This window comes from Rhinatrema bivittatum, chromosome 8 (genome assembly GCF_901001135.1).
Source record: "Rhinatrema bivittatum chromosome 8, aRhiBiv1.1, whole genome shotgun sequence".
Lineage (NCBI taxonomy): Eukaryota > Metazoa > Chordata > Amphibia > Gymnophiona > Rhinatrematidae > Rhinatrema > Rhinatrema bivittatum.
The window spans coordinates 182,368,386-182,395,927 of NC_042622.1; the positions used below are offsets into that span (position 1 = coordinate 182,368,386).

At 42.3% G+C, this 27,542-nt stretch overlaps 1 protein-coding gene across 2 annotated transcripts in view; it reads right to left on the minus strand.

Moving 5' to 3' along the window:
* AKAP1 (A-kinase anchoring protein 1) overlaps positions 1–27,542 on the minus strand; it is a 214,352-nt gene that overhangs the window by 154,885 nt on the left and 31,925 nt on the right. For both annotated transcript variants that reach the window (XM_029611909.1, XM_029611908.1), the window contains exon 2: positions 4,780–7,003. In XM_029611909.1, coding sequence (XP_029467769.1) covers positions 4,780–6,979 — 2,200 coding nt within the window. In that variant the 5' untranslated portion in view covers positions 6,980–7,003. The remainder of the gene's footprint in view (positions 1–4,779; positions 7,004–27,542) is intronic.

Consider the following 27,542-nt stretch of genomic DNA (forward strand, 5'->3'; position numbering starts at 1 on the left):
AATACATCGTCTACTCCCGGCAGGTAGGTGGCCCTGAGGTACATGGAGCGGGAGAGCCTTCTGCCCAAATCTGGGCAGCTTCCTGACACAGAAAGAAGGAGCCTGTGCCTCCCTGCTTGTTTATGTACCACATGGCCACCTGGTTGTCTGTCTGAATTAAGATTGCGTGGTCCGATAGGCAATCTTGAAAAGTCCTGAGAGCATAGCGGATTGCTCGCAGCTCCAGGAAATTTATCTGGTGTTTGGCTTCCTCTAGTGACCAGAATCCTTGAGTTTGTAGATTGTTTAGATGGGCTCCCCAACCGATGTTGGAAGCGTCGGTGGTGAGGATTACCTGGGGATATGGTGGAAGAAAGGGCAAGCCCTGTAGGAGGTTGAATTGATTTGTCCACCAGGCAAGAGACAGACGGAGAGCATCTGTGATGTGAACAATGGAGGACAGAGGCTGAACAGCTTGGGTCCATTGTAATCTCAGAGTCCATTGCGTGACTCTCATGGCCAAACGAGCCATGGGAGTCACATGAACTGAGGAGGCCATGTGTGCCAGTAGAACAAGGAATTGCGAGCTGTTGTGTGTTGAGACTGTAGCTGGCAAGCTAGGGACACAAGGGTTTGAACCCGTTGATGAGGAAGGAAGGCTTTTGCCTGTAAGGTGTCCAAGTCTGCCCCAATGAAGGATAAGGTCTGAGATGGGACTAAGTAGGATTTCTCGTAATTGACAAGAAACCCTAGATAAAGCAAAGTTTGAATTGTTAGGGTCAGGGAGGACCGAGCAATCTGCTGGGTTGGGGCCCTGATTAACCAATCGTCCAGGTAGGGGTAGACGTGGACACCTGCCTTCCTGAGGAACGCTGCAGCCACCACAAGGCATTTGGTAAAACCCCGTGGTGCGGATGCCAGGCCGAAAGGTAGCCCTCGGTATTGGTAGTGATTTCGGCCTACTAGAAAACGCAGGTATTTGCGATGAGATTGCGTGATCGCAATGTGGGTATATGCATCTTTGAGGTCTAGAGAGCATAGCCAATCCCCTCTTTGCAGCAGAGGGAGAAGAGAGGCTAGGGTTACCATCTTGAATTTCTCCTTGTGAAGGTACTTGTTGAGGACCCGTAGGTCTAGTCCTTCCTAAACGGCTATTTAGAAGGTAAGTGAGGAGGAATAGATGAGAGTTGTTTAAGTGTCTCATGATGATCCTTTAATTCAGCAACAATTTGCTGAATTTGCTCACCAAACAAATTATCCCCTAGGCAGGGCAAGTCAGATGGTCCTGAACTTCTAGACGAAGGTCAGATAATTTAAGCCAAGCCCAGCGTCTGGCTGAGATGGCCGTAGCAGAAATTGTAGTGGAAGCATTGAAGATGTCATAAGTAGTTCTAATTTCATGCTTCCGAGCTTCAAATCCCTTATGTAGTAGGGATTGAAGTTGTGTCTGGTACTGTTCAGGTAAGGTGTCCGAGTATTCCTGCATCTGTTTTAGGATAACCCTATTATATTGAGTCATATACAGCTGATAAGAAGCTATTCTAGAATTAGCATAGCTCCTTGATATACCTTCCTACCTATACTATCTAGGAATTTGTTATTCTTAGTAGGAGGTGTGGAAGAACGTGGCTTTACTCTTTTAGCTTTCTTTTGAGCTGATTCTACCACAACAGAATGATGGTCTAATTGTGGTTTTTAAAAGCCAGGCATTGACTGTACTAGAGAAGTAGAGTCAGCTTTTTTTATTTACTGGAGCAACAGATCCAGGATCAACTCCGACATTTCCTCCACAAAATTTATGAAAGAGAGGTCCTCAGGGGGAGAACGCTTTCTACTCCCTGCAAGAGAGGGTGGTGAAGGCAAATCATCGGTCATCAGTAGAGGTATCATCACCCCAAGTGTCATAAGGATCAGGATGCTGACCTGTAGGACTATGAGGGGGCTGAATACCTGAAGGCCCTGGTTGAGGCTCCGAGAAATTAGAAGGAATCACCGGAGGCATCGAGAATATCCTCGATGGAATTGGTACCGGTATTGGCATCGAAGGAACCGGCATCGAAGGAACCGATGTCGGCCTCGATGGAATCGGTGCCGGCATCGGAAAGGTCGGTGGAGCAGAGGTGCGTATCGCCCCCGAGGAAGAGATCGGTGGCGAGGGACGACTTGGCACCGATGGAACAATCCCTGAAGGGGGAATTCGATATGGTGTTTCTCCACCTGATGAAAATGGAGAGCCAGGTATTGCCGGTGGAAGGGCTGTCATAAGCGCTTCCATCCGGTCAAGTAGCGGTGCCAGTGCTGCCGCAATAGGCTCGGTGACCGGTTCCACTCTCGGTGCCGGGGTCGGTGCCGGAGGAGTTTGGAACCGGAGCATCGCGTTGTCGATGGCCTCCTGGACCAGCCGGTCCAGTTCTGCCCGGAGACCAAGGGTAACGAGACCCGGCTCGACGGGAGAAGGAGGCTGAGGCTGAGCCGGAGGGACCACCGTCACCGGTGGAATCGCGGCTCCCAAACCCAGAGAGGGTGAGGGTTGCCTCTGTGTCTGCGAGACAGTAGTGGACGGTGCCACTTCTGTTCGAGACTTTTTTGGCGGAGGCTCGGACGGTGCTGAGGTCGATGATGTCGATTCCTCGATGGCCCGAGACTTATGACGTCGATGGCGATGTTTCTCCTTCCGATCCCCTCGATCATCAGGGGAAGGGACGGGAGTCGATGGCCGTGAAGTCATCGATGGCGGACGGTCACCAGCGGGTTGTCGATGATGATGAGACCTTGATGGTGCCGGTTCCGATGACGTCGATGCAATCGATGGCATTGGGGTGCGAGCATGGAAGAGGAGCCCCATCTTCTCCATTGTGGCTTTGCGACCTTTTGGTGTCATTAGGGCACATTTGGTGCAAGTCAGGACATCATGCTCACTCCCTAAACACAAAACACAGACTATGTGGGTCTGTGATGGACATAGTTCGGGTACAGTCCGGACACCGACGGAACCCCGATGCCATGGCTGTAGGCCAAAAATTTAGCCGCGGGATTGTCGACTGCCAACAGGCCTCAAGGGCCAAACTCGACGGAAGTCGATGAAAAGACGGCAAAAACTTACCGAAGTTCCGCGGACCGAAAAATTTGAAGAGGGGAGACCCCTGAGGGGCAAATTTTTCTTCAGATAAGTTATTGGAAAATTCCTGTCAGGAACGTGGTTAAGAGCTCTTCTACCGTGTGGCTACTGCTGCGCGGAAAAAAGAAGACTGAAGGGAGACCCCTGCTGGCTGCAGGGTTGGTGCCGTGCTGGGCATGCCCAGTGGGGGCCAGTCAAAGTTCCTGAAACTTTGACAGAAGTTTTCCGTGGTTGGGCTCCATCCTCGATGTCACCCATTTGTGAGGACAACCATCCTGCTTGTCCTGTGAGAACCAGTGTTACATTTTTTTTAGAGCAGCCTCAAAAAATGTGTAACCTTTCAGAATTGAGGGAGGGAGGGGCAAATTACTACATTCAATTCTCCGCCCTATAAATCTGTCCCTTCATAGATCAGGTAGATTGATCCAACATTAATGGATGATGGATGTGTGCCACAATTTGGGCTAGAAACAATTCCTAATATTTTTCCCCCTGGTTTCTTCTCTTTGAGGGAAAAAGGAGCTCTCTTAAATCAAATGTTGGCTGTTATTTCTGAAGTTGGTACACAATACATATGCCTTCCTTCCCTTCAGCAGCATAAATCAGCATGGTCCAACTAGTCACAATCTAGTATTTCTGACTCTGAGCACTCTGACATTCCCAACTGGTCCCAAGATCATGGAAAACATGGGAAGTGGTCAGATGGGCCAGGACTATAGCTCTGCAACCATTTTCAAGCTCTGATGTTGTCCCCTCTGTCAGAAACTCAATGCATGAACACTGCAGCTTTTCAGGTAGTTTTCAGCTACATGAGAGGCATTATCAGTCTGCCCAAGTATAGAATGGAGCCCTGCAACGCAGGAAAACTGCTTCTGCAAGCCAGCAGACCAATGCAAATGCAAAGACTTTGGGAGGAATGCAGAAAAAAATCCTAGGAAAAAAAATCATGGGAACTCTTCCAAAGATAATGGCTGCTGGCCTGCCAAACCAGCATGCGGTGCTGCACCCTACATGACAATCATAATAGAATAGCAGCTGGTAAAAGAAAGCCTTTAACATTTAGGATACAATGTAAATGAGAAAAAGGCTGCAACTCTATAACGTGGTTACTAATTAGTCTAATGGAAATGGCAGACCACTGTCTCCATCTACTGTCAAAACTTGTTCTACGGAAAATAAACCACCTACAGATTTCCAGTATCCTGCACTAACTGTTTCAAGAAGTAATCATACTACTTTATCCAGGAATTAAAACAGCTCAGCTAAACTAACACTAGGTGAGAGAAGGTGGGAGGGAATAAATGATTTTAATCTTGTTGACTAATTTTGGTTTAAAAATCCTCAGAGAACCATGAAAATACAGAAGCTGAAAGTGGATTATATTTAAGTTGTTACTAGATAAAATGTCTTATATTTCATAAACTAATAGATTTATGCCAATTTCATTTTATCAACCAAAAGTTGATTAGCAACAGCTTAACTCCCTAGACTTTCTGTCATCTTGCTACTCCACTCACTTCTAAAATCATGATCATCTATGTAGAACACACCACTCTTAGCAGCAGCAAACTGGATCATAAGAAATAGATTAAAATGTATAGGGAAGATAAGAATCATCAAAGAGTGTGACCACTTTTTAACAACCCAATACCTCAGGGAACTTGTGCTACAAACACTCATACCTCCTGAATGATCTGCCTCTGTCTCCGCTGACCAATGTCCATCATTTCTCAAGTCTGGGGAACTTCCTCTCTGTACTCCATTACTGTATGGTACATTTTTATTTTCTTGTAATTCAGGGGCAAGAGATTCTTCTGTTGGTACTATACTCTGGTCCAGGGAAGCATCTCCGATTCTGGATGCATTAAAGGAGTCAAAATGCTGGTTGGCCACAATACAAGAAAGGCCTGTGCTTTGTAAAGGATCTTCTGCACCTATTCCATCTTCAGATGTGCAAGCACTATAACCAGAGTCCTCTGCCACAATATTTGTTTCTTCAAATGATTCCCCAAGACGAGGAACAGAGCAGAGATTTTTTTCACGGTGTTCATTCTGTACCAAATTCTTTGGTTTATGTTCAGTTGAATCCCCATAAACCAAGTTTGATAAGTGCACATTTTTTAAAATACTTACATAATCTTTGCTTTCTGCATACATGTCTTCTTCTGAAAGAGTAGATTCTCTTACAGTATTTGTGTTAAAGTCAGTTTCGTGTCCCCTGCTGCACTTCACCATATTCTTTTCCTGACTGGCTGAGCCTGATACAGTGTCATTTTCTCGTTCTAATAAGCAATCACTCTCATTTTTCAAGACTTTGCAATTGTCAGACATATCAGTTGCAGCACAAGACAGTATTTCCTTGGTAGCTGCTAAAATTACCTTGGAAATAATATTTATAGCTACCTGTTCAATCTTTTCAGCTTCATCTCTTACCAAACTGTCTTCTTCAGCTTTTTCTTTTCCCACACTATCTACCACACATCTCGCAGTCTCACAATATTCACTTGCATTGCCTGGACAGTGAGATAAAGTATTCACAATCTCAGGACCATCATCTTCTCTTAAGTCAGATGCCATATAGCTATTGAGTAGCATCCCAACAATCATTGACTCTTCATTTTCCACAGCAGTGATTTCTTCAGCATCCTTGCACTGAACTGTCTGACTGTCTGCCTGTGCATCTTTTTCCAAAGATAAAGTGTCACTGGATTCTTTTAGACCAAGTGTTTTTCCCTCAGAAGTAGCCATGTGGACATCTTTTTCCATGGCTACCACTTTATCATTCTGAACCGTTTTCTTAAGAATAACTGCTTGGGCATCCTTCTCTGTCAAAGCAACTGGCGTGACTTCATCAGGCTCAAATGTTTTTTCTTTAAGAAAAGTTGCTGGGACAACTTTTTGTGTGGAGATAGTTTTACTGAATTCAGTGTGCAGAGCCATATTTTCATTAACACCTATCTCAGGATCTCCAGCTCTCTTTTCCTCAGCTGTCTGTGAACCTTTGTCCATGAACAGCATTTCATTTATTTTGGCAGGCTGAACTACTTTTTCCTTAAGAGTAGTTGTGTAGACCTCTGTTCCCAGGGAAGCAATTTCATTTAACTGAAAAGGTTGACTCAGTTGCTCACATGAAATAGTCATCCGGGTCTTTCTTTGGCTCACAGCATCTTTCTTTGGCTCACAGTGCATACCAGGCACATGACCAATTTCCAAAGAAGCTTCTTCTACATATTTGATATTCACGGCTTTATTATCTAAAACTTTATTTGCAACTTGTATTGCTTCATATTTTCTTTTTACCTTGCCTGAAGAGCGACTAATTTTCTTTGCAGGTGCAATAACTGGACTTACCATGACATCACCTATTTGAATTTCTTGGGAATAAGAATCAACTCTTGGTAAACGGAAAGAATTATGATGCTCACTACTTTTTATTCCTGGATGTGAATACTCTTGGACAGTGGAAGAGTTTTCATGAACTTTCTTGCATGTTCCCTGATTTTTATCATCAGGTAGAAGTATGTTGGTTTCAACACTTCCTACTGCTGGGCAAGAAAGGTTTGTTGTTGAAGAACCCAGTGGTTGCAGTATTTCAGATGGTGGTGTTTTTACTTCCACTGATGATTCTGTACATAAAATGTCATTCACCTGACATTTTATTTTGCCTGTCTGTACAGTTCGTGCTTTTATACCTCGCAAATCTTGCTTAGACACAGGTTCAATTTTGGTCATTTTTGTTTGCTGATCTTGTATACTAACTGCCTTATGTTCATCATGGCTGCGTATCCGCTGCTTTTTTCGGGAAAAGAACCACCACCAACCAATAAGTGCGAGCACTCCTGGTAGAGTATAGGGTAAGAATGAACGGAACCGGAAAGTCATTTTAAAGTTCTTCAGCAATTAGATCTGAAAAGAGAAAACAAAATTGAGCCTTAAGATCTTATCAGAAGAAAGGCACTTGGTAAAATGTAACAAAGCAAGCTTTCACCAATTTACATTAGGTGTATTTTGACAAAAAATCTCAGATGCTTATAAGGCAAATAATATATCCATGGGATAGTAACAGCATATCCGTTAATATTTCTTTTTTTTAAAAAATAAAATCTGTACAATGATCACTACATAAAATAGTGTTTCAAGGGTTATGCTACACTGGTGATCCTAAAACAGAGAACAATTTTAGTACTTTCCTAAAACATCTTCATTTAAATTAAAAATATTATATTGGGAATGCCAATCTTTGCATGTTTTAAGAAATTAAAATGAGGTATTTTACAAAATTACTTAATATTCCTTAATGTTGAACAGGGCAAATCTGTATTTTTGAAAGATTTTTTTTTTTTTAAATTTACAGTATTTTGTTACTAAAAAATGGTTTAACCAAACAGTGCAACAGTGCAGTATTCAGGATGGACCTCAAGATACAAAAATCTGACCCACAAAATAATAAAATGATTTCAAAATTCAAGTATAAATACCTTCTCTTTATGATGGTAACAAGCAATGGTAACAATGCAATGATATCAAATTACAATGTAATCCAGCCAATTTGCAATAAAATGTTACTATTAAAGCGAGAACTCATAACTGGATCTATAACTTACAAAATTTTTGTTTAAAAAAAAAGGTGGGATCACATGATTATGAAATTTTATTTTGTTTTAAAGTTGCCAGAAATTTCTATGAAATCAGGCCCTTGACCAGAAGACATTTATTACATTTCTATCCTGTTTTTCCCAAGGCTCAAAGCAGAATTACTGAATACCTATGACACATTTCCATTGTGTTTTACAATAACTGGAAAGTACCTGTCTGTTTTTTAAACTATTAATGAATGGGTTTTAGAACATAGATATCTGGCTGTTGTCCTGTAAGACAATGTGAGGAATGTTTCTCTTTCACATCAACAAATACAACCTCCCCTCCATTAAAACATTTAAATATCTCCATAGGTCAGCTCGTGTATCATTTTTACAATACAAAGGCAAAATGCAGCATGCTATCTTCAGGTAGCTGACAATTTACATAGAATTTTTTTATTTTTTTTTTTAGAACAGAGGCCCATAAATAATTGTAGTCTCATGTATATTACAAAAAAAGTTTTTTGTAGAGCGAACCATCTTGAGAAATATCCTCTCTATAATTAACACAGAAGAAATAATGTGGAAAGATAAAAGGCACCAATGACTTTTCAAGACAGCTTCATTTCACCATACTAAGCCATTAAATACTAAGATCATAAGGAAAGCTGAATATTTGTCATGGTAGTAAAGATGTGAAACTACATTTATTTAGAAATACGCAAAGTATTTTCATATTATACCTGAGTAGATCAGCAGTAGTAGGCACAAATTACTAAACTTATCTTTGGCTTCAGTATTACTCATATTACTGTATGACAGGCTTCATGTAGCATGCATGCAGTCACACACACTTAAATAGTAACATTACCACCCAATGAAGAGAGTTAGTGTTCATTATTAGGAAGTTACAAATTTGTGCACTTTCAAATTGAAAAGTATTTTCTATAATTGGTATGTGAGCCGCAAACAGATTTTGTGAAGAGTTTTATAGGAAGCTAAACATTAAGTTGTATGACCTAGGTAACTGTGGAAGGATTATTAGTGCAATATTTAAATTTACATATATCCAGGTTCCTCAAAGTGTCCACTTTCTATAAGATAGTTTGCTGCGAGTACCCAAGCCTAAAATTAATGAAGTAAATCCAGACAGTTTCTTCTTCCTGTAGTATCAGATAAGGTAAACAGTGTGATAACATTAGGCACAAGCCATGAGGTAGTACAGAATATTCTCTCCTATATTTTGCATTAGCAATATACCAACCAAATCTCAAAAAATATACTAGTCATGTATCAGATATTCCTTTATTGAAGCATCCAAAAACTCCACACTGATTGCACACACGACTTGCGTTTATTTAGTGAACCACAACCAGACACATGGCCATATAGCTGTATAAAAGTACTGAATCAACTTCTGAATCCTGATAAACAGAAAATATGGATAAACTACCAAGGAAATTCAGGGACTCCTTTGGCTCCAATGCACTTGGAATAATAAAGGGTAGAAACAGCCCCAAAGGACTACTGATACACTCCCTTCCTCCCTGTGATGGATGAAAGGGAAGTAAATGCTCTCAATTCCAGTTCAGGGGCAAGGGAGAAAAATCATCTTCATGACAGCTAATTGGTCAATTCTACGGACTGGAGAAGGAACTCACAAATGGCAGACAGTGCTGGACACAGTTATGGAACCTGGAAGCTAACTAAAGTCAAAGACTAAAAAAAGAAATTACATTATCATGAGACTCAGAATAAATCTATATATTATGCCATTCTAATTTTGAGGGTTTTGCTAAAGATTATTCCCTTAAGATATTTGTAAAGGGAAAGGCCCGGGTTATTCTTCTCAGTTGTGGCTGAATGACTGCTGGAGAGAGTAAATAATCCAAAACGCAGATCTGTGCCAAGTGCTCCAAATGTCATACCATTCATTTGCCAGCTCCGAGTTATAAAAGGAAGAGTAGACATGCTTTTCCTTAACAGTTAAAAATTAATTGCCTTAGGCACTAGAATACATGAGAAGAGCAACAGTTGTCCACTACAATAGAAAAGGCTTTTGAACAATTACATATAAACATTTTGCAGTTAAAATGTTAGTGTTTGATATATGCTTCCTTTGATCTCCCTCTTCACTAATGTTACACAACTTTGCATTATACCTACAATGTTATTTATGCAATAAATCTCTGCATAAGAATTTTTAACCTTAAATATCTTAGAAATTTATGAAATCAAGTTCCAGAATGGAAGAAATCACATTTGCAAACAATTTTATATTATTGCTAAAATACAGAAATTAAATCTTGGAGAAAATCAGGAAAAGATGTATTAAACTTTAAAATGCCTGCTGGTTTTGTGAAGGCCTGTAATTTTTTTTTTATCATCAAGTTTCTGCACCAACTTCAGCTCTAAATCAATGACTGTACTTCTCAGACTCTGCTAAAAGTGGTCAGATAGCAAAGTACCTTATAAAAAGGGCACTATGTAACATCTAGAGACTACAGAAATCCATGCCTGTGCACATACAAAATAACGCACAATTTAAGACACTAAATACATTCAAGTTGTAATTACATTTCACCTGTGCATTTATTAAAGCAAATGCTTTAACATATTACAGTTCTCATGCTTCCCTTTTTTCTAGATTTCCTTTATTTCTTTGGCTCATTTTACTTATCACATTTTAAAAATTCTTTAACAAGTTTTTAGGCACAAAGTTTAGATAAATTAGCAACACCAAGCAGAGGAACACAGCTTTCTTAAATAGATAATCAGAGGTCAAAGGTTCACAAAGCAAGTAACGAAAAGATATCTTCTCAAACACTGCATCACTGGACTCCTTTAAACAGCCAGTGTTGATGGTATACGGGCCAGACAGCATTATACTTAAGATTGACCCTTTAAACCATACTGGAGCCTCTCAAGATGAGCCACGTTTTGCACTTGAGTCCTCCAGTGATTCATAATTGACTAGGCACACTGAGCATGTCCAGTATTCCCTATACCACAAGTCCACATGGGGTCCCTCTCCAATCTTTAACATAGAATTATGATTAAAATAAAAAAACAGAAGAAACCCAACTCCATGGGGTGCAGGCAGTTTCATGAAGACTAACATCCTGCTGTCCTCTGAGAACACCTGTTAAGGGTAGGCAACTCTGCTTTCTCAGAGGACAAGCAGGATGGTAGTCATCACATAAGTGAATCCCTAGCTACAGGTTGCTCCCCAACACAAAAAAAGGGGACCAACTGTCACCCAACCAGGTGCCAATGGCACAACACCACCAGTGCTGTTGGTAAGAGGGGGAGACAGCCTGAACCCAAAGGGAACCAGGTGGGAAAGTTAGGTTCTACACCTCAAACAGGTTCCGAAGGACAGACTGGCCGAACCTACTGTCGCATCTGCCATCCCTATCCAGACAGTAATGAGATGTGACTGTATGGAGAGAACTCCATTGCACATCCTTGCAGCTCTCCTCCACAGGAATTGCTCGCAAGTGGGCTATCGATGCTCCCATAGCTCTGACAGAATGATTCTTGACATGATCCCCAAGATGCAGTCCCACCTAGGCATAACAGAAAGAGATGCAATCTGCTAGCTTATTGGATAATGCCTATTTGGCAACAGCAATGCCCAACCTATTCTTGTCAAAAGAAATAAAAAGTTGAGTGGACTGTCTATAGGCTTCTGTCTGCTCCAGACAGAATGCTAAGGCTCGCTTGCAGGTCAAACTGTGCAGTGCTCGTTCGCCTTGGTGTGAACAGAGTCTGGGAAAGAATACTGGCAGGATGATTGACTGGTCAAGAAAGAAATCCATCACCACCTTAGGCAGGAACTTAGGTTGCACATGCAAGACCCCCCTTTCATGATAAAATGTAGTATAAGAAGGATGAATCACTAAGGCCTCGCTGACCCTGCATGCTGAAGTGACCGCCACCAAAAATATGACCTTCTGGGTCAGATACTTTAGGTCACAGGTGCACGGTGGCTCAAAAGGTGCTTTCATCAACTGAGCTAACACCACATTGGAGGTCCCAAGACACAATGGGAGGCCTTAGGGAAGGCTTCAATTGAAGCAGGCCCTGCATGAAATGTACAACTATAGGATGTACGGAGATCAGCATACCATCTCATCTTGGTGGAAGTTGCCAATTGCACTAAGATGAACTCTTAACAGAGTTGGTTTTCAAGCCAGCTTCTGTGTTGCGACTGTCACTGCCAGACGTCTCCAATCCGCCCACCTTACCTCTTTTGCGACTCCCTCTTTGGTTGATGGACGTTTGGCTGCCGCAGCATCATCTTGCCAACTTCCTCCGGCGTCCCCGGACCGGCTAGACGCTGCCCTCAGCCATGTTCTCCTGAAGCCTAAGGGCGCGCGTGCGGTGTGGCCCCAACTCAAGTACCAGCTGTGGCGCGAACCTCAGGGGCAACCCCCTGAGATGATGTCATCCTTACCGGATACTTAAGGCCTTCGTTTTTGCTAGTTATTCGAGTTAGCAAGGGGATTCCTCCAGGTATCGCTGCGGATGGGATTCGCTCTCTGTATACCTTACTACTCTGCCGCCTCGGACTTTACCAGGGGTACCCGCTCTCTCTTGCTTTTCAGGTTGCAGTCTGGAACCGGTACTTGCTCCTCAAGGGCCCACGTTCCCGGACCTGCTACTGAATACTACTTCTGCCAGGAAGTCACCGCTGCCTACAACACCAATGAGTTACCATCTCTCTCAGAGCTTTCCCTGAAACCAGGTACTCGCTCCTCGAGGGCCTACTCCATTCCAGCCTCTGGGCTGCTTCAAGAGACTATTGTGTGAGTGTTACCATCAGGGTTCTGTTCCTGAACTCTGCATACTCTGCCTACTCACTATATTCAGTTTCTCTACAGCTCAGCCATCCTGGGATAGCTGTTCCAGTGCCTGAGGGACTACAGCCCAGCCGGGCTCTTCCATCTCACCACTGCCACCTCTGGTGGTTCACTATACAGTTTAATAAAACATCTAGTGTGTGTCTGTCTCCCAACTCAGAGCCTGACTGGTGGCCCCTCTCGGGATCTTCCCCCAGGGTCGTGGTCATCTGCCACCGGCCCAAGGATCCACCCACAATTATCACAAATAATAACATTCTGATAGATGTAGAAGGTAGTCAAGCAGTTTTTGTGTGGGGCAGGAGAACGAATCTAGGGCCTTCTGCTCACACAGAAAATCCTCCTCTACTTTATTTATCAAGTTTTATATACTGCCGTTCGGTTTCGCCATCACAACGGTTTACAAAGTTTCGATTTTAACAGTGTGTTCAAAAATTCATGTGATTAACAGTTATTGAAGGCGTTATATTCATAGTTCGGTTGTCAAACTGTACAGGTTATATTACGTGCTTGCATTGCTTCTGCATGTTTATATGGGTCGGTAGGGAGGGAAATTATAACAGAGTCATTGGGTGTTTTGGTAGGCTTTGGTGAACATCCAAGTTTTTAGTTCTTTTTTGAATGTTTTTAAATTTTGCTATGTTCTTAGTTCGGTTGGGAAGGTGTTCCAGAGGTCAGGACTTCCTAGGGAAATGGCTCTCTTCCGAGTTGACGTAAGTTGTCTGGGGCGAGCAGGTGGAATTTTTAATAGACTTTTGTTAGCTGAACGGAGATTTCGGTTTGGTGAGTGGAGTTTTATGGATGCACTTTGCCTGTTTGTTTGTTCTTCATATATTTTGTGTATTATGGATGGTATTTTGTAGTCTATCCTGTATTTTATTGGGAGCCAGTGTAGTGATATGAGTGTTGGAGTAATGTGATCATATTTTTCGTTCCTTGAGTATTCTGGCGGCTGTATTTTGAAGGATTTGGAGTGGTCAGATTGTGGTGAGAGGTAAGTTGAATAGCAGGGAGTTGCAGTAATCCAGGTTGGAGAAGATGAGTAGTTGAAGAACTGTTCTAATATTGTTGGGGGAAAGGAAAGGTTTTAGATGTCGTAGGGTTAGGAGTTTGTGATATCAGTCTTTGATTTTTGCGGTGATGTGGTTCTTGAAGGATAGTTCCTTGTCAATTATTACTCCTAGGTTGCGGGCATGGGTGACAGGGGAGTTTGGTGTCTTTTGGTTCATTATGTTGAGTGGTGGAAGGTGCGGAGGGTTGTTCCTTCTCTCCAGCATGATTATTTCTGTCTTATCAATGTTTAGGATGAGTCTCATGTTGGTTAGTAGTTGCTTTATTTTGGTGAGGTAATTGGCTGTTTTTTTTGTAGGTATCTTCCAAAGTGTTGTGTATTGGGATAAGTATTTGGATGTTGTCGGCATATATGAAGTGGGTCAGTTTAAGGTTTGAGAGGAAGTGGCATATCGGGAGAAGATAAATGTTGGAGTGTCGCAGATAGTGCGGAGCCTTGGGGAACTCCGGTGTCAAAGTTTATTTTCTTTGACAGGGTGTCGTTGATTGACACCTGGTAGGTCCTTTGTGATAGATAGGATGAGAAACATTGTAGGGTTTTTTCTTTTGCACCAATTTCAGAGAGATGGTCAATCAATATTGAATGGTTTACCGTGTCAAAGGCCGCTGATAGCAAATGTTGCTTACCTGTAACAGGTGTTCTCACAGGACAGCAGGATGTTAGTCCTCACATATGGGTGACATTACAGGATGGAGCCCAAATCACAGAACACTTTTGTCAAAGTTTCCAGAACTTTGACTGGCCCCTACTGGGCATGTCCAGCATGGCACTAACCCCGCAGCCAGCAGGGGTCCCCCTTCAGTCTTGTTTAAAAGCTACTGGTAGTGCCGAAAAATAAAATAAGAAAACGTTACGAACCCAACACCGCGGGGCGACGGGAGGGTTTCATGAGTACTAACATCCTACTGTCCTTTAAGAACACCTGTTACAGGTAAGCAACATTTGCTTTCTCACAGGACAAGCAGGATGGTAGTCCTCACATATGGATGAGTACTGAGCTGAGGATGTCCGAATATGCACCAAATGAACCCAAGACGTGCAACAGGCACAACAACTGGGGTGGAATTTGGCCGAGGGCATCCTGAACCCTAATGGGCAGGTGGAAGGGTGTTGGTATGTCAAGTTGTGAATAGGTTACGCAGGACAGATTAGCCGAAGATGGAATCTTGTCTTCCGGCTTTGTCCAAGCAATAGTGGGCTGTAAAAGTATGGAGAGAACTCCAGGTGGCAGCCCTGCAAATGTCAGGAGGCAGCACCAATCATAGGTGTGCTACTGAAGTCGCCATGGCTCTCACAGAGTGTGTTGTAACACAGTCTTGAAGTGGAATGCCCGCTTGCTGATAGCTAAAGGATATGGCAGTCCGCCAACCAGGAGGAGAGAGTCTGTTTAACCACAGGCTGCCCCAATTTGAAATGATGGAAAGAGACAAACAATTGAGTGCTTTTCCTGTGGGCAGCTGTACGGTCTAGGTAGAACGCTAGAGCCCGTTTGCAGTCAAGGGTATACAGAGCCTGCTCTCCTGGATTGGAATGGGGCCCGGGAAAAAAGGTAGGTAGTATAGACACCCGTCATTTTGAGTGATCAGGAGTGGGTCCTTTCCTAAGGGAATGTGCCTGTGAATGGAGAGATCCTGAAGTATTGGAAACCACACTTGGCGCGGCCAGTGAGGTGCTATGAGGATCATGATTCCCTTGTCCTGACGTAATTTCATGAGAGTCTTCGAGAGAAGAGGAAGTGGAGGGAATGCATAAAGTAGACCGGTTGCCCACGAGAAGGAGAATGCGTCTCTGGGCTCAGAGTGTTTGCTGCGAATGAGAGAGCAGAATTCTCTACTTTGCGGTCTTGAGGAGACGCAAAGAGGTCTATCTGAGGATATCCCCATTGTTGGAAGATGAAGTTCACTACTGAGGGGTTGAGAGACCACTTGTGAGGTTGAAAGATGACACTCAGCTTGTCTGCCACATTGTCCACTCCCGGCAAGTAGGTGGCTCTGAGGTACATCGAATGGGATAGAGCTTCCGCCCAGATCTGTGCAGCTTCCTGACACAGAAGGAAGGAGCCTGTGCCTCCCTGTTTGTTGATGTACCACACATGGCCACCTGGTTGTCCATCTGGATCAGGATAACTTGATTTGAGAGGTGATCCTGAAATGCCCTGAGAGCATATCTGATTGCTCGAAGCTCCAGGAAATTTATTTGGTGTTTGGCTTCCTCTAGAGACCAAGATCCTTGTGTCTGCAGATTGGCCACATGGGCTCCTCAGCCGAGGTTGGAAGCATCGGTGGTGAGAGTTAATTGAGGGTCTGGAGCCTGAAAGGGCAATCCTTGGAGGAGATTGATCTGATTTTTCCACCAGACAAGAGACTGACGGAGTGAGTCGGTTACGTGGTCAATGGTCGACAGGGGCTGAATGCTTTGAGTCCATTGAGACCTTAGAGTCCACTGCATGACTCTCATGGCCAAACGGACCATTGGTATGACCTGAACTGAGGACGCCATGTGTCCCAGGAGGATGAAAAAGTGGTGTGCAGTCGCAGAATGCCGAGACTGCAGCTGGTGTGCAAGAGACTCGAGAGTGAGAGCTCGCTGTCGAGGCAGAAAAGCCTTTGCCTGAAAGGTGTCCAAGTCTTCCCCAATGAACGACAAGGTTTGAGATGGGACTAAGTAGGATTTGTCGTAGTTGACAGTGATACACTGTGATGACCGATATTTGAATACAACTGTGGTGCATCAGTAACAAGATGCAAATTGTCAAAGCATTCGCAAACTGGTTCAGCAATATGGCTTAATGTAGCAGACTCATTCTAGTCATCAGTGCTCATGTTCCAAGGTTATAAACCAGGGGGTCAGGAACCTTTTTGGCTGAGAGAGCCATAAACGCCACATATTTTAAAATGTAATTCCATGAGAGCCATACAATATGTTTAAAACTAAATACAAGTAAATGTGTGCATTTTATGTAAGATCATACTTTTAAAGTACAATAAGTCTCTGAAAATATTACACCAGGCCTTAAGACACCAATACATCTCCTATTAGGAAAACGGACCAAGTCAGGCTGCTATAGAGTCCTACACAGAAACTACACGCCAGCAGAAAACCTCACCTGAATCATGTGCTGTCCCTCACCTAACATAGAACAAAGAGACCAAAACGCATAACTAGAAGCATGCAGACAGAAACTGAACTGGGAACTGCAACAAGCCAGAGTCTGTATGCAGTGTAACAAAGGAAAAAAGAAACATCACCCATCCTTATAAAACAAATCAAGAAATATAAAATCAGCAGTAAAACTGTACTAACAAAAAGAACATATTTCAAAACAGCTGATGAGTGGAATATCCAATAATTAAAAACTCATATAAAACATTTCCAGATACCAACAAAATATTTCAAAATAGCAGACACAAAGACCCAGTAATGAAAAATAATAAGGATACAAAAATTTCTTTGCTCTGCATACCTGGGAACATTTGATATCCAGGTGTCCTGAGATTGTTCTGAATTAGCAGGAGGTGGGGTGGTTTGCTTGGAACTTTCTCCTCTCTCAGTCACATACCAGCGCTCTCTCTCACACTGGCTCTCAATGACACACCTATACACACATGCTCTCAGTACTCACATATACACATGTTTTTTCTCTCTCACTTATATAGGCTCTTAATTACACATATGCTGTATCTTTTCACGCTTACACACACACACAGGCTTTCAATCACATAAATACATGCTGTCTTTTTCTCACACACAGACTCTCATTCACATGCTTACAAACATGTCCTCTCTTTCTCTCATTTACACACAGGCTCTCAATCACATACTCACATGCTCCATCACCTAAACCAGCTCTCAATCATACACAGACACACATGATCTCTCTCTTACTTATACACACAGGCTCTTAATCATACATACACATGATTTCTCTCACACACAAAGGATCTCAATCATACACACATACTCTTTCACACAAACAGGTTTTCAATCACAAACTTACACATACAGGTAAACTTACATTCATGCTCTCTCTCTCTCACAGGCAGGCTCTCAATCACAGACATACGATCTTTCACATATACAGGCTCTCAAATCTCTCTCACACACACACGCGTGCGCGACAAGAAGAGGCCACGCTAGTGCGCTTGGCATCAGCCCGAAGGAAAGAAGACTGCAGCGCGGCTCGGAGGAAAATGAAGAGGTTAGCGTTGGGAGGAGGCTGCTGCTGCCGTGAGTTCCCGCGCACGCACCCGATACTCTCCACTTCCTCTTCCGGGCCGTGAGGGGGGGGGGGGGGGAGAAGAGAGCACGCCTGTGCCGCTGACTCCAGCTGTCATGCCGCGTTCCGCCTGGGCTGACAGCATTTTAAGCCCGGGCGGAGAAGGACCAGGGAGCAGCTGGGTCAGCGGGAAAGTGTGGCAACACTTGTCTGCGAGCCAGATGCAGCCCTCAAAAGAGCCATATCTGGCTCGCGAGCCATGGGTTCCCGACCCCTGTTATAAACAATGCAAAAAAATTAGCTAAATTCTCATTAACAATCCTAACAGTGTTGCTTTTAAGTGAAGACTAGTGGGCAACAATTGATATTTGGGAATTTTACATTTTGCAAGATGTGGAACTCACATCTTTTGGTAATGCAGCAGTCTGCTTTCAGAAGATGTGGAAATACAGTAGCTTTTGCTCAGAAGCCACTCTGTTGCAGCTACCAACACCTGGAGGAGGTTATATTCAGTGCCTCTAATGGTATCCACAACTTGCAAGATTAAAATCTCCAAACATAAACCCTACTAAACAAAGGGCATGTATTCCCCCCCCCCGGAGTCTACACATAAGAGGGAGCTGAGCTTGGTTGGCACTGACAGTCTTTGCCATATGGGTACCACGGGATAATTCAATTTCCTCTAGTCTAGAGTAACAGGTTTAGTGCATGTTAAACCTCAGCACAGGTAGCAGTCAGATATTCCACACACTAATGTCGACCTCCATGTGAGGAAAGGACATGTAAGCTGAGAAACACAAAAAACACCTTTCAGCTATCATATTCAACTAATCAACCTCCTCAACTATTCTATCTTCAGTTTCACCGCAATCCATTTGTAGGTTTGTTTGCGCCCGTCAGTCTGTCTGACCCTATTTCAACAATCTCCCCATTAGGCATGCTTTTCTTTACTTTTTAAACAAACATGTGCTCCTGTCCCACATGCCTTGTATTTCAATGCACTAAATATAGCCTGTAGCACATGCTCTGTCTTAACAATCCAAGCAGGAGGGTTCCTCAAGGTGAACAAAATCAATAGCTGCAAATCTTATGAAATAATGCTGTTGAGAGAAATACCACTTCCAACAGATGTCCAGAAACAAACTTTGCAGTGAAAAATATCTGCCCGCACTAAATAGTTTTAGGTGGGCTTTTGCAGTCAATTAATTCCCAGTGTAAATCATTAACTATATCTTTGTTGATAAAAGCACAATATGAAACTGGCACTACAGTTTCCTTTATTTCTTCAACTGCATAAAAAAGGGACACATCACCAAGCACTGCCATCTGTGTATTAAAGACATCACGGGAAGCATGAATTGCAACTCAGATTCTCCCTGGGGATACTAAAGAAATTAAAAGCCATGGGGTGGAGGAAATAGGTATACAAATGGGAACTGTCTTCTAGCTGGAAACCAGTGAAATAGTATTTATTTTGTTTATATTATTTAATGTTAAATATCTGTGATGCAACATCATAACTTTCATCTGGTCAAATACAGATGAGCAACACTGCATCTTTCTTCCAACAGCACCTAAGGTTATGGAAGATCAAAATTAAGTGTTTTATACAAAGGGGTAGATATCACGTGCTATCAATACAGCACATCCCTACTTTTTCCTACTTATTTCAGTGGAATAATTATCCAGATGGGCTTCTGTTTTTCTGCTGTTGAGCTGTTTTGGTGAAAGCAGAACATTTTATGCATTCCTAAAAATTAAAATTATTTATCCTCTTCAAAACTTCGAATTCAGTTTCAGAATGGACTGTTTCCACAAATTTTATATACACGATAAGCCTCTGACTATTACAGAACTCACAACTGGAAACAAACTCCTGAAATCTCTTATTCTATTTTATTCAAGCTATATTTTAAGTTACTAGTATACTCTCACAAAGAATATTACTAGAATACTGTATTGCTGTAAGGACTTTTAAAAATAATTTTTAATGGGGAAAAAGGCTAGGCTGTTCAATTTGGTTTGAAAGTGGTAAGATAAGCCTTATATAGTGTCCCTTTGAAATATCTACAACACTATCAGATTTTCTATACCATCGTTCAGACGAGCCATCACAACGGTTTACAATTTTTTTTAAAGGAAATACATAAGAACATGCCATACTGGGTCAGAACAAGGGTTCATCAAGCCAGCATCCTGTTTCCAACAGTGGTCAATCCAGGCCATAAGAACCTGGCAAATACCCAAAAACTAAGTCTATTCCATGTTACCGTTGATAGTAATAGCAGTAGCTATTCTCTAAGTGAACTTAATAGCAGGTAATGGACTTCTCCTCCAAGAACTTATCCAATCCTTTTTTAAACACAGCTATACTAACTGCACTAACCACATCCTCTGGCAACAAATTCCAGAGTTTAATTGTGCGTTGAGTGAAAAAGAACTTTCTCTGATTAGTTTAAAACGTGCCACATGCTAACTTCATGGAGTGCCCCCTAGTCTATTATCTGAAAGAGTAAATAACCGATTCACATCTACCCGTTCTAGACCTCTCATGATTTTAAACACCTCTATCAGATCCCCCCTCAGCCGTCTTCTCCAAGCTGAAAAGTCCTAACCTTTTTAGACTTTCCTCATAGGGGAGCTGTTCCATTCCCCTTATTTTGGTCACCCTTCTCTGTATGTTCTCCATCACAATTATATCTTTTTTGAGATGCGGCGGCCAGAATTGTACACGGTATTCAAGGTGCGGTCTCACCATGGAGAGATACAGAGGCATTATGACATTTTTCGTTTTATTCACCATTCCCTTTCTATTAATTCCCAACATTCTGTTTGTTTTTTTGACTGCCGCAGCACACTGAACCGACTATTTCAATTTGTTATCCACTATGATGCCTAGATCTCTTTCTTGGGTGGTAGCACCTAATATGGAACTTAACATTGCGTAACTATAGCATGGGTTATTTTTCCCTATATGCATCACCTTGCACTTATCCACATTAAATTTCATTTGCCATTTCGATGCCCAATTTTCCAGTCTCAAGGTCTTCCTGCAATTTATCACAATCTGCTTGTGATTTAACTACTCGGAACAATTTTGTATCTGCAAATTTGATTACCTCACTCGTCTTATTTCTTTCCAGATCATTTATAAATATATTGAAAAGTAAGGGTCCCAATACAGATCCCTGAGGCACTCCACTGCCCACTCCCTTCCACTGAGAAAACTGTCCATTTAATCCTACTCTGTTTCCTATCTTTTAGCCAGTTTGTAATCCACAAAAGGACATCGCCACCTAACCCATGACTTTTTGCTTTTCCTAGAAGCCTCTCATGAGGAACTTTGTCAAATGCCTTCTGAAAATCCAAGTACAGTACATCTACCAGTTCACCTTTATCCACATGTTTATTAACTCCTTCAAAAAAGTGAAGCAGATTTGTGAGGCAAGAATTGCCTTGGGAAAGCCATGCTAATTTTGTTCCATTAAACCCTGTCTTTCTATATGTTCTGTGATTTTGATGTTTAGAACACTTTCCACTATTTTTCCTGGCACTGAAGTCAGGCTAACCGGTCTGTAGTTTCACGGATCGCCCCTGGAGCCCTTTTTAAATATTGGGGTTACATTAGCTATCCTCCAGTCTTCAGGTACAATGGATGACTTTAATGATGGGTTACAAATTTTTACTAATAGGTCTGAAATTTCATTTTTTAGTTCCTTCAGAAACCTGGGGTGTATACCATCCGGTCCAGGTGATTTACTACTCTTCAGTTTGTCAATCAGGCCTACCACATCTTCTAGGTTCACTGTGATTTGGTTCAGTCCATCTGAATCATTACCCATGAAAACCTTGTCCAGTACGTGTACCTCCCCAACATTCTCTTCAGTAAACTCTGAAGCAAATAAATCATTTAATTTTTCTGCGATGGCCTTATCTTCTCTAAGTGCCCCTTTAACCCCTCTATCATCTAACGGTCCAAATGACTCCCTCACAGGCTTTCTGCTTCGGATATATTTTTTTAAAGTTTTTACTGTGAGTTTTTGCCTCCACGGCAAACTTCTTTTCAAATTCTCTCTTAGCTTGTCTTATCAATGTCTTACATGGTAACTTGCCAGCGCTTATGAATTCTCCTATTTTCTTCTGTTGGATCCTTCTTCCAATTTTTGAATGAAGATCTTTTGGCTAAAATAGCTTTTCACCTCCCCTTTTAGCCATGCCGGTAATCATTTTGCCTTTTCACCTTTTTAATGTGCAGTATACATCTGGACTGTGCTTCTAGGATTGGTTTTTTTTTTTAAACAATGACCACGCCTCGCACACTTTTTACCTTTGTAGCTGCTCCTTTCAGTTTTTTTCTAACAACTTTTCTCATTTTATCAAAGTTTCCCCTTTTGAAAGTTTAGCATGAGCGCAGAGATAAACAATTAAAACCTAAACTATCAATAATTAAAAGGAGTAAAAGAAAACAGTTATTGTAAAATAGTTAAAGGAACTAAAAACTAATAAAATGATAAAAATAAGGACTATCGAAAGTTAAAATTAGGGCGCCGTCTCATTTTTCAGCCATATATGCCTTTCCAAACAACCAAGTTTTAGTTCCTGTTTGAACTTTTTTTTTTTGTGTAAATATTTTTTATTAACAGCAAATCCATAACATTAATTTTTGCATCCACATAAACATTAACCAAGTAAAGTAACAGCAAATGGTATACATCCGTCTTATTTCAGTACTAGAAACCTTCTTTCCATGGCCGGGTGAGGTACTTTTTGGTGTACAGTTCCAGCACTAGACAATTATCACTAACAATACAGATGAACCTATCAGAAAGACCAAGAAGCCAGTCTAATTAACTTCTACTACAGCCTGGTAATAATGTAAACACATTGAGGTACCCAAACTTGAAATTGGCTATTGCCCTTACATGGTAATATTATAGATTGCTATGAGCAAATTTTTTATTTTTTTTCACCTCTACTTAACTGCCGCTCCTCCCACCCCCCTCCCCCCCCACTTACCCTTCCCACTAGAGGCTTGAGCCAGCACATTATTATTAGACCCCTAGACCACCATTCCTCTCCCTCCCCCCCCCCCCCCCCGAATCTTCCCAGTGAATCACAAAACAGTAAATATCATGCTGTGAAACATATTGAACATCAAATGATACACCATATGGTATGTCATGAGATCTGACTACCCAGATCTGCAAGTTAGTACATAAAAAGGACAACTTCCAACAACCGGCAAGATAACATGTATGGCAGCAGATATCAAACTCTGATTCTTCATTCTGCTCTAAACCCCGTGCTTACATAGTCCGTTACCCCTTAGAAATAATCAGAATATCTACTTTTCACCCATTCTTCAAAGATGGCAAGAGGGCAATAGCTTCCTTTGGTAGGGAATCCACATACGCCTTCCAAACAGCAAGTGTTCTGTTCCGATATTTAGCTGTTTTCTGTTTAGCTGTTAAATATTCGTAATATAAAGTTTGTTGAATTTTCTGTTTCCAAATTGGCTTGTATTGAGGGGACGGGTTCAACCATTGGTTCAGTAAGGTATCCACAGCCATTAGACTGATTTTATGTAGAAACTGTACATGAAATTTACCCAACTGGCTGACCGTGAGCGGTGCGAGCCCGAATAACCAAATTCGAGGATGAAGCGGAACTGAAATTCCCCAAATCTGTCTTAACAAGTGGTGTAAATGTTGCCACAATTCTTGTACCATTGCACAGGACCAGAAACTATGATAGTAATCTGGATTGTCCGCTCCACACTTTAAGCATGAACTGTCTGGTATTATGCCCATACGGAAAGCTGCTAATTGAGGGTAAAATGCCTGATGATAAAATTTAAATTGTTTATCTCGAAGTGGCACATTCTCACAAGTCAGAGATATACGTTGAAAACAAGCTTTAATTTCATCCGCTTTAATAGGTTCTGGTAGCACTTTATTCCATTTGTGGCTTACATCAGTGAAAACTGGAGGGAACACCAAGGTCATGAGAGCTGAGTAATACTGCGAACAGGTCGATCGCTTCCCCAGTGGACCTTTGATAAATGACATGAGACAACAGGAGCTCAAAAAGGACGGGTTGTTATGTAACATTCCATGTACAAAGTGCCGCAATTGTAGATAACCATAAAAGTCAGCATTCGGTATCTGATATAGTGTTTGAAGCTCCTGAAAACTATAAACAAAAACCGGTTCCGCTTCACAGTGTAACAGTTGTATAATAGTTTTTAAGCCAAGACGAGCCCACTGGGTAAAAAGGTGTTGCTCCATTCCCGGTGGGAAAGCAGGATTACCTATGATTGGTTGAAAAACAGTCCTCTCCGGAGACACTTGATGTAGTTTACAGGTAAGGTGCCACATCTTGCGTAGCGGACAGATAATAACACTGTTCATATGAAAAGATGGGATTGTTATAGAAGAGCCTTGTAACACAGCACCCGGTGACAGTGGAGCTAACCAATGATGAACATGTCTCATGGGTTTACAAACGTCAGAGTCGAAGATCCAGTCTCTTATATGACGCAATAGGCTTGCATAATTGTATATCCTCAAGTCCGGGCAATTCAAACCTCCCTCAGTTTTTGGTCTCATTAGGACTTTCAGCGGGATCCGTGCTTGTTTTCCAGACCATAAGTATCGGTTAAACGCTCTATTGATTTCCAGAACATCCTGTGCTTTTAGCCAAAGTGGTAACATACTGAACAGGTATAGCCATTTTGATATCTCCATCATCTTTAATAATAATATTTTCCCAGATAAGGAAAGTGGTAAAGTTTGCCAAGTTTGTAATTTCTGTAAAAGCTTCTTTAGGGGTAAAACATTTTGAGCGTAAATATCCTTAGGGCTAGCTGGTATATACATTCCCAGGTATTTGAGAGAACTGGAAACACATTTTAAAGGAAATTGTCCTGGCCAGGAGGATTGTAAAGTTCCTAAGACATTTAGCACTTCTGACTTTTCGACATTTATCTTTAATCCGGCAAATCTCCCAAAGGCACCCTGGATATTGAGTACACACGGCAGGGCTGAAATTGGATTGGTTAAATACACTAACATGTCATCGGCAAAAGCTGCTACCACAGTTTGCTTTGACTATGACTGAGCGGGTTTCCTAGCAAGCTGGGTGTCAGAAGTATTAGCTGACAATTGTTGAAGGGTCTCTTGATAGTCCTTCAGCAGGGCCACAGCCTCCTTGATCTGGTCACCAAACAGGTTCTCCCCAGTGCAAGGCAGGTCTGCTAGATGGTCCTGGACCTCTGGGTGCAGGTCAGATGCCCATAACCAAGCTGTGTGCTGGGCTCCAATGCTTGCTGCAGCCAACCTCATGGCTGTTTCAAACACGTCATATGCCAGGGGAGCCGTGATCCGTCTCCACCGATGTGCGTCTCCGGAGGAGGGCTGCGAAAAAAAGTCGTTGCTTTACACTACCAGTCCTCTCTCCCTTCCTCCCGAAGCAAGGCTGCTTTACACGCCTTGCTTCGGGAGGAGGGGAGAGAGGACTGGCAATCCCGAGCATAGGAGAACCGTCCACTTCGTTGCTACTTTTTTTGTTTTTTTGGCTTTTTCGATTTTAGATTTTTTGCGCTTTCGTTGCTTCGGGAGGAGGGGGGGAGAGGACTGGGGCTGCCCCGGAGACCAGCACCCATTGACACGGCCAGGGCCGTGGGAGCTGGGGGTAAGTTTGCCGCCTACCCTTACCCCTGCTTCTAACGCAGGGGTAAGGGTAGGCGGTAAGTTAGCAGGTTAAACGCACGGCAAAACAGCAGGGTAAAAAAGCGATAGTCGGGGCACGCGTTACTGTATGGGAGGGAATAGCTAATTCGATCGTTTACATCTAATATACATGCCGCGGGCGGAAGGGGTTACCCGGTGATTTAAAGAGGCGGTAAGAATCGGTTAAAGGGGATTGTGTATCTCAGGAAGGGCTAACGCGGCCGGAAACTGAGTAGAAAGCGGGTTAGGAGCGGGGTAACCGCGGCCGCACTTTACTGTATTGACCTGTTAAAGTGCTCTTTGATGTCAAACCATGGGAGCACAGCTTGAGTATTATAAATTGCAACAAAGCTGCAAATTTAGGTTATAGTCTTAATTGCATTAAGGCACCATCTTTGCTGTATACAAAAAGAAGCATTTTAAACTTGTCAAAATGCTCCTATCAGAACATTACTATAAAACTTTAAAATGAAGGTGAAAAACTTGCTGGTTAATTTCCATTTCTTGAATCCTGACAGACTAGTCCAGACAAATGGGAATATACTTGCTCACAGCTAGGTAGAGAGCGAGAACTTACTTTTTCTGCTATCAGCCTCAGGCCCAGATTTAGGCACAGGCAACAGCAACATAGGTTGAGAGCCCCTGGCAATTGCCTTTTTCCCATCATGACTCACCTGACTGACAACACTCACATATGCAACACACTGCTCATTACAATCCACAGTGGAAATAAAAAAAAATAAAGGCCCAATATTACTTTTATTGTTAAGCATGACACAAGGGAAAGGTAAGTATACTGTCTGAACAGAAATTACATAAATAATAAACCTCCCATACCAGAACAGCACCAACTTTCAACAAAACAGTAACCACCTTACCTAAGAAAAGGCAACAATGAAAATATATTAGGCTTTAACCAATACACCTATTAGGAAAATGGAACAAGTCAGGCTGTTGTAGAGCCCTACACAAACTACATGCCAGCAGAATACCTCACCTCAGTCACATGTGCAGACCCTCACCTAACAAAGAGACCAAAAAAGCATAACTAGAAACATGCAGACCAAAACTGAACTAGAAACTGCTACAAGTCAGAGACTTTGTATGCAGTTGAACAAAGGAAAAAGAGAAACATCACCAGTCCTTATAAAGCAAACTCAAGAAATATAAAATAAATAGCAGTAAAACCATACTAATAAAAATAGATTTCAAAGCAGCTGATGAATGGAATATCCAATAAACAAAATCTCAAATAAAAAATTGCCAGTCACAAAGTATTTCAAAAAACAGCAGACACAAAGATCAAATAATTAAAAATAAGGATTAAAAAAAATGCTCTGCTCTCCATACCTGGGAACATTTGAAATCCAGGTATCCTGAGATTGTTTTGAATTAGCAGGAGTGGGGGGGGGGGGGGGGGGGGGTTTTGCTTACAACTTCCTCCTCACTCTGTCACTCACAAGCTCAATCACATACATACACATGCACTCACTTACATAGGCTCTCAATCACACATACTGTCACACACATACATGTTCTCTCACAGGCTCAAATCACATATACACATGCTCTCCCTCACAAACTACACAGGCTCTCAATCACACACTTACATACATGCTGTTTCACACACACACACCCTTTGTCTGTCTCCCCCCACTGAAGAACTGGTGGCAGCAGCAACAACAACTCCTTTTCCAACCTCGAGAAAGGAGTCCCATTGGCCACGGGGGCTGACGTTGTTCCTCTTTTTGCTTCAGGCTGATGCTGCATGCACTTGTAACTTACCATGGTCTCTTCTTTACATGCATGTGGCCACTGCATACCATGTCCTCTTCTGGGTGAGAAGAAGAGACCATGGTGCTAGTGCTGTGGACTCCAGCTATCTTGCCATGTTCCGGTAGCTCAGGCAGAGGAAGAATTTGCATCTTGCTGGGGCAGGAGGAGCAGCTGGTCCAGCAGGGAACTGGTACATGTGGCGACAC